Source organism: Pan paniscus, chromosome 10 (assembly GCF_029289425.2).
Source record: "Pan paniscus chromosome 10, NHGRI_mPanPan1-v2.0_pri, whole genome shotgun sequence".
In the NCBI taxonomy this organism is placed as follows: domain Eukaryota; kingdom Metazoa; phylum Chordata; class Mammalia; order Primates; family Hominidae; genus Pan; species Pan paniscus.
This window is the reverse complement of record NC_073259.2, coordinates 42,300,629-42,307,859: the sequence shown is the minus strand read 5'-3', so window position 1 is coordinate 42,307,859 and position 7,231 is coordinate 42,300,629. Positions and strand designations below refer to the sequence as shown.

At 51.6% G+C, this 7,231-nt stretch overlaps 1 protein-coding gene across 2 annotated transcripts; it reads left to right on the top strand.

Moving 5' to 3' along the window:
- The first annotated feature begins 252 nt into the window (after positions 1-252).
- Positions 253-5,196, top strand: ANKRD33 (ankyrin repeat domain 33). Of its 2 annotated transcripts, XM_003831077.6 has the most exons (5): positions 253-469; positions 706-956; positions 1,205-1,334; positions 1,510-1,620; positions 2,721-5,196. In XM_003831077.6, the coding sequence occupies exons 1-5, from the start codon at positions 325-327 to the stop codon at positions 3,440-3,442; spliced, it is 1,359 nt and encodes a 452-aa protein (XP_003831125.1). In that variant the 5' UTR covers positions 253-324; the 3' UTR covers positions 3,443-5,196. The 2 variants fall into 2 exon arrangements, with proteins under 2 accessions (XP_003831125.1, XP_008954709.1); XM_008956461.4 differs by lacking the exons at positions 253-469; positions 706-956 and having other exon boundaries at positions 1,214-1,334; positions 1,510-1,650; positions 2,721-3,122; positions 3,323-5,196.
- Positions 5,197-7,231: the final 2,035 nt, after the last annotated feature.

Sequence of the window (7,231 nt, the reverse complement as noted above, 5' to 3'; positions counted from 1 at the left end):
TCTCCCACAACCACCCCTTCAGCAAGTCGCGCTCCACCCAATGAGGAGGGGCTTTAGGCTGGGCCTAAAAAGCTGGGCCGAGACCCCACGAGGCTGCATCTCCGCCGGCGTCCCCAAGGCTGAGAGTGGGCGCGTCCGTCAGGAGGAGTCGTCTTCGTGAGCCCGCCCCGGCGGGGAGGAGCTGCCCGGCTCAGGCCCCGCCCACCCGGAGGATCTTGGGGCTGGTCTGAGTCCGCTCCTGAGACATGACCACCCGCCCCGCATGGGGCCCCAATCCCAGCTGCTTGATCCGGCTCAGCCCCGAGGTGTTTGCAGCAGCTCTTTATGAAAGTCCAGCCATCTGTTACCTGCGTTGCTTCCTGGGGAGGGATAGTCCACCTGGAGGCATTCGGAGACCCAGTGATTGTGCTCTGCGGAGCCTGGGCTGTGCCCCGCGTTGACTGCCTCATAGATACCCTACGAACCCCAAGTAAGAAAAAACGACGACCCTCTCTCCGTGAGTCTCACTGGGGTGCTGACCTAGAGTGAACCCTGCTTGCTTAGGGCTCCTGACCCAGCGCTTGTCCTTTCTCAGGGTGGATGGGGCGAGACCCCTGCTGGGATAAATATTTTCCCTGGGGCAAGGGCTGTGCACTTCGCAGCTGCTGGGTCCCCTCCCTAGGATCCAGGGAGACACTCACTACTCCTCTCCATTCTGTGTTTTAGATGCCAGCTGCATGAGAAGAGGGACTCACCTTCTGGTTCCCTGCCTGGAAGAGGAAGAGCTGGCATTGCACAGGAGATGGCTGGACATGTCTGAGGCACTGCCCTGCCCGGGCAAGGAGACCCCCACTCCAGGCTGCAGGCTGGGGGCCCTGTATTGGGCCTGTGTCCACAATGATCCCACCCAGCTCCAAGCCATACTGGATGGTGGGGTCTCCCCAGAGGAGGCCACCCAGGTGGACAGTAATGGGAGGGTGAGATGTCCTGGCTTCCCAGAACAGCTGAGGGTATCTTTACATCCCCACCACACCGTCCTGGCCTGGCTCCCTGAGAGGGGTGCAGGGGCAATACTTCCTGCAGTCCTAAGGAGGAAGGGAATGGTTAAGGGTGGGTCTTCACAGGGTTTGGGGCAGGCTCTGGGACAGATATGGGTTTAGAGGGTGCAAGGGGCCCTGGGGTGGCCCAGGGGGAAAGCAGGGGATCTGAGCTGCCCCTCCCTCAGACAGGCCTCATGGTTGCATGCTACCACGGCTTCCAGAGTGTTGTGGCCCTGCTCAGCCACTGTCCTTTCCTTGATGTGAACCAGCAGGACAAAGGAGGGGACACGGCCCTCATGTTGGCTGCCCAAGCAGGTGTGAGGCTGCTGCACCCCACTTCCGACAGCCCCCTTTTGATGCAGACAGGGCCTCAGCCCCACCCTTGTTGCACGGTGTTCTACACCAGACTCTGTCATGCTGGGTGGAGGGTGGTTTGGGAGCTTCATCACCCTCTTTCCTGGGGACCAAGCTTACCCTTGATGCCCTGCAGGCCACGTGCCTCTGGTGAGTCTCCTGCTCAACTACTATGTGGGCCTGGACCTGGAACGCCGGGACCAGCGGGGGCTCACGGCGTTAATGAAGGCTGCCATGCGGAACCGCTGTGAGTGCGTGGCCACCCTCCTCATGGCAGGTGTGTGGGGCCTGGACCGGGGTGTGTGGCCTCCAGTCCCTCCTCCAAGCCTGCCCACCAGACACTAAGTCAGCTGTGATTATTTGCAGAAAGGAGAGAGGTGGAGATGGAGGATCAATCTAGTTCACCTTCCTGGAGTGGGGGCACATGCTTTGGGCTTGGTACAATCAACCAAGTCCTGCTATTGATAGCTCAGACATTGTGTGTGGAGGTCCCAGGAAGGAAAGTGTGGGAGGGGAACCTAGCCCAGCTGGAAAATCTAACACGAAAAAAGGCTGGCATCTGGAACCAGCCCCTGTTCCTAGCTGAGTGGCTTCCCTCTCTGGGCCTCACCAGTATTGTGAGGGTGTTAGCTTTCCCTGGGACTACCTCCAACTCTGACAAGCCAGGCTTCCAGGGGATCCAGGGAAGTGTCGTTGAGGCCTGTGGCTCTGTGGGGTCGTTCAGGGGGAGGTGCGGTGAAGTCCACATTGTCCATGGAGTTGTTTGGGGGCCCTCCTTCCCCGCAGTGGGGCTGCCCTCTGCTGGTCACTCTGGGGGACCCCTGCCTCCACTTTTCCCTTCCCCACACACCCCACTGGGTTTGGAGTGAAAAAGGAGTGAATGAAAAAGGAGGGCGCTCTACACCCTTTCTTTTGTCTTAGAGTGACTGCTCCTCCCACAACCCCAAGATGGGAGAGGGAGATGGTGAGAAGAGAAGAACCAGGAGAGGGAACCAGCCGATCATCCCCACCCACCTGCCCCAGAGGGTGCAGCTCAGGCCTCTGCCTGTCCTGGGCAGCCTGCACCGCTGCTCTGCTCAGCTCCTTGGATTGAGGAGATCCCTATTCTGCCCCAGGTGGAGCCCCACAATAGGTCTCTCTGAAGTCTTTTCCCCTCTCTGGACCTAAGTGTCTTAATCTCTCTTAAACAGGAGGTTGCAACACTGGCCTCCCCGATTCCACCTGCAACAGGATGGGACTCTATGGCTTCGAATGTAACCCACATCAGTCTTGCTCCTAAAGAATCTGCCCTTCCACAAATCACCAACCCCTATCCCGCCCCATGTCACCCCCTGTGCTCCTTCCCAGGTGCTGACCTGACAGCAGTGGACCCTGTTCGGGGCAAGACGGCCCTGGAATGGGCAGTGCTGACCGACAGCTTCGACACCGTGTGGAGGATTCGGCAGCTGCTGAGGCGGCCCCAAGTGGAGCAGCTTAGCCAGCACTACAAGCCCGAGTGGCCGGCCTTGTCCGGGCTCGTGGCCCAGGCCCAGGCCCAGGCCCAGGTTGCCCCTTCACTCCTAGAGCGGCTGCAGGCTACCTTGAGCCTCCCCTTTGCCCCGTCTCCTCAGGAGGGGGGTGTTCTGGACCACCTTGTGACTGCCACAACCAGCCTGGCCAGTCCCTTCGTCACCACTGCCTGCCACACTCTGTGCCCTGACCATCCACCTTCGCTGGGCACCCGAAGCAAGTCCGTGCCAGAGCTGTTAGGTACTGCCCTGCCCCCTCCCCTGGTTCCCCAGTCCCCGCCAGGGAGTCCCCAGAGGTCCCCGTGGGTCTTCGTCCCCTACCAGAGCCCTCAGGGCATATTGAGCAAGTGCCTTCAGTGGCTACAACCCAGGGATAGCACCAGCCCCAGGCCCCAAGTCCCCAAGATCCTCCTCTCCAAGGCATCCTCATCCTCCCGCCAGTGCCAGCCGAAGCCCAGTCCTGCAGGACACCAAAGTCTGGCCCTTCCTCTCTGGCGATACCAGGAGCTCAGGATAGAGAAGAGGAAACAGGAGGAGGAGGCCAGAATGGCACAGAAGTAGGGGAAGATGGGATAGGACAGGCTGGGAACAGGTAATCAGGCCCCTCCCAGGGCTTCTTTCCCCTCTGGAGTGCCTCCGGCCTCCCCATCCACCTCTGCCTAAGTAAATCTGCTCTCAACCTATATATATACAAGGTCATTCATTCTAGCATTGTTTGCAAGAGTGAAAGAGTGGAAACACCCGAAGTGTCCATCAGTAAGGGACAGGCTAGATTGATTACGGATGTAATTGCTGTCCATCCATACAGAGCATACTCTACAGTGTATTCTAAAATAAGACTAAGGAAGCTGTTTATATTCTGATATGAAACTACCATCAAGATGTATAAAGTAAAAATAACTAAGGAGTGGAACAGTGTATATGGCATATTATTATTTGTCGAAGTAAAATTTTCACAAAGATAAACATGACTAAGACAAATATATAGCGAGTACTAAGATTTATTTAACTACTTAATGAGTGAACCAGCAGGATAGATCAAAAAAAAAAAAAAAAAAGAAAAGAAAAGCCATTATTGACAATCAGTGAAAAAATGAATGCTAGAATAAGATTGCAAAGTTAGACACAAAAAAGTTAATTGACACCTGGCAATAAAGCCATAACCATTTTTATTTTTTTCTACTAGACCAAAATAATTTGCCACTTATCAATCTTTAACAGGTTAATCTGTCCTTTTAGAGAGCCTGGGTCCTTATCAATAGTAAATATTAATAGCATGTCAAACAAAGTTAACTTCCCCTAGATGACCCATAGGTGGGTAGCCAATGATCTAAAATATATTTGAAAGGGCACTAACTTTATTTTTTGGCCTTATTTACAAGTTTTGGATATTTTTCTCAAACTTTTGTTGTGTAAATATATTTGCTTGTATGTTTATAATAATGACAGCAACTACTTAGAAGGTGCTTACTATTTATAGTAACACATTTAACCCTTCCAGTAATCCTGAGGATTTTATCTTTGAGGATATGAGGCACAGAGAAGCTAAGGAATTGCCTAGGTCCCACAGCTAGACACTGGCAGGGCTCAAGATTGAGATCTAGCCATCCAGTGTGGCCTCCAGGCTTTAACGCTAACCCCCAGTGCGGTACTGGAGCATCCCTGGGAAGAACACAGTAGTGTTCTCCAGAAAAGGACTGAAAAGATTTATTCAGATTTCCTTAATTTTTTTTTCTTTTTCTTTTTCTTTTCTTTTTTTTTTTTTTGAGACAGAGTCTCCCTCTGTTGCCCAGGCTGGAGTGCAGTGGTTTGATCTCGGCTCACTGCAACCTCCACCTTCTGGATTCAAGTGATTCTCCTGCCTCAGCCTCCCGTGTAGCTGGGATTACAGGCGTGCGCCACCATGCCCAGCTAATTTGTGTGTTTTCAGTAGAGACAGGGTTTCACTGTGTTGATCAGGCTGGCCTCAAACTCCTGACCTCAAGAGATCTGCCTGCCTTGACCTCCCAAAATGCTAGGATTACAGGGGTGAGCCACTGCACCCAGCCCTAATGTCCCTTTCCTATCCCAGGATTCTATCCAGGATCCCCTGTTACATTTCATCATCACATCCCCCAGAATCCTCTTGACTGTGACAGTTTCTCAGATTTCCCTTGTTCCTCATGATCTTGACAGTTTTGAGTCATATTGGTCATGTATTTTGTGCATGTCTGTCAATTGAGGTTTGTCTGATTTTTGTTGTTGTTGTTGGTGGTGTGTGTGTGTGTATTTTTGATAGAGACGCAGTTTTACCATGTTGCCCAGGCTAGTCTTGATCTCCTGAGCTCAAGTGATCCGCCTGCCTTGGCCTCTCAAAGTGCTGGGATTACAGGTGTGAGCCACCACGCCTGGCCTGTCTGATGTTTTTCTTATAATTAATGTAAGACTGGGTCTTTGGGTTTTCAGAAGGGAAAATTCCACAGAGGTAAAGTTTTTCTCACATCATGTCAAGGGAGGCATATAGTATGAACATGACTTATCACTTGATATAGACCTCAATCACCTGGCTCAGGTAGTTTGTCAGTTTTCTCCACTGTAAAGTTTCTCTTTCTTCCCCCTCTCTGCACTGTCATCTTTGGAAGGAAGTCTTATACAAGGTCCACACTAACAGAGTGGGGAGTTATACACCATCTCCTTGAGGGTAGAGTATCTAGATAAATTATGTGGAATTCTGCACAGGGCGTTTTGACTTTCTAATTATGTCTACCAAATTTTGAAACATTAAAAAATAAATCCACTCTTTGAATAGGGAAAATACACCCCCCCAAACACACACACACACTGAGATGAAAATGACTAATAGGGTCAGATAATATATGATTTCTCCCAGAAGAGCTCTGAAGGCCACTATGGTGGACTGGAAGGGACTCAAGGGTAACTTGATCCTGAATAAGGCACTTAAATTTCTCTTGCCTCGGCTTTCACATCTGTTAAATGGAGAAAATGGGGGCCATTGGAAGGATCCACTAGCTAGTATGGGTGAAAGAGTTCCATAAACTGTAAAGTACTATCAAGAGGTGATGTATTAAGGAAGAGCCCCGGGGAAGTGAGTTGGATTAAACAGCTTCAGGGCCTCCAGGATGGAGCTAGATTTCTTTCCTCCCCACCCACTGCTGAAATCATGGCATAGGAAGCCAGCCTTGGCATTGGACATCATAGACAGAGAAAGAAGCTACATCGATAGTCGTGGATCAGCATCGTGGCAAAATGCCTCCCTGGGAGTTGGCCTGTGACCTTGGACAAGTTACTTACACTTTCTGAGCCTCACAGGTGTCACTTGCAGAATAGAGGTAAGAGTAACATGTTCACCATAGGGCTGTTATAAGAATTGAATGAGATGACGCAGCACTTGGCATCATACCTGGCTCTATCTATCTGTATCTATATCTATATATTTTGAGATAAGGTCTTGTTCTGCTGCTCATGCTGGAGTGCAAGGTTGTGATCATAGCTCACTGCAGGCTTGAACTCCTGAACTCAAAGGATCCTCCCGCCTCAGCCTCCCAAGTAGCTGGGACTATAAGTGTGTGCCACCACACCTGGAAAACTTTTTAATTTTTTTGTGGAGATAAAGTCTCACTATGTTGCCAAGGCTGGTCTCAAACTCCTGGGCTCAAGCGATCCTCCTACCTCAGCCTCCCAAAGTGCTGGGATTATAGTTGTGAGCCACCACGCCTGGCCCATTTTCTTTTCTTTCTTTCTTTCTTTTCTTTTTTTTTGAGATGGAGTCTCATCTCTGTCACCCAGGCTGGAGTGCAGTGGCTTGATCTCAGCTCACTGCAACCTCCGCCTCCCAGGTAGCTGGGATTACAGGCATGGGCCATCACACCTGGCTACTTTTTGTATTTGTAGTAGAGATGGGGTTTCACCATGTTGGCCAGGCTGGTCTTGAACTCCTGACCTTAGGTGATCCACCCGCCTCAGCCTCCCAAAGTGCTGGGATTACAGGCATGAGCCACCGTGCCCAGCCTCTGTTTTCTTATTTAATCTGCACAGCCTTCCTATTTTGCAGTTGAGGAAATTGAGGCTATAAAGTTTAGGCAACTTGCCCAGTGTCACCAGTTGGTAAGTGGCAAAGCAGTGCTTGGAGCTCAAGTCTGTGAGATTCCAAAGCCTGTGCTCATTCCACTGTAGCACATGGCATCTGCTTGCAGCCAGGGAGGATTAAACTTTGAGCCTCTGATTCTTTGAGCCTCTCCCTCCACCTCCAACCTGCTCAGGGGCGACTACTGTACCTTCAAGGCCAGGGAACTAGCCCTCTGTGGTTCCCTAGGCCCCTCTGTCCTGGCCGTGGTGGATCTGGTGGAACCC

Excerpts from the sequence above, each read along its gene's own strand:
- ANKRD33 (XM_003831077.6), top strand. The coding sequence starts at position 325 with ATGAAAGTCCAGCCATCTGTTACCTGCGTTGCTTCCTGGGGAGGGATA. Across the intron at positions 470-705 it reads AGATACCCTACGAACCCCAA|ATGCCAGCTGCATGAGAAGA; the intron begins GTAAGAAAAAAC and ends TCTGTGTTTTAG. Across the intron at positions 1,621-2,720 it reads GGCTGCCATGCGGAACCGCT|GTGCTGACCTGACAGCAGTG; the intron begins GTGAGTGCGTGG and ends GCTCCTTCCCAG.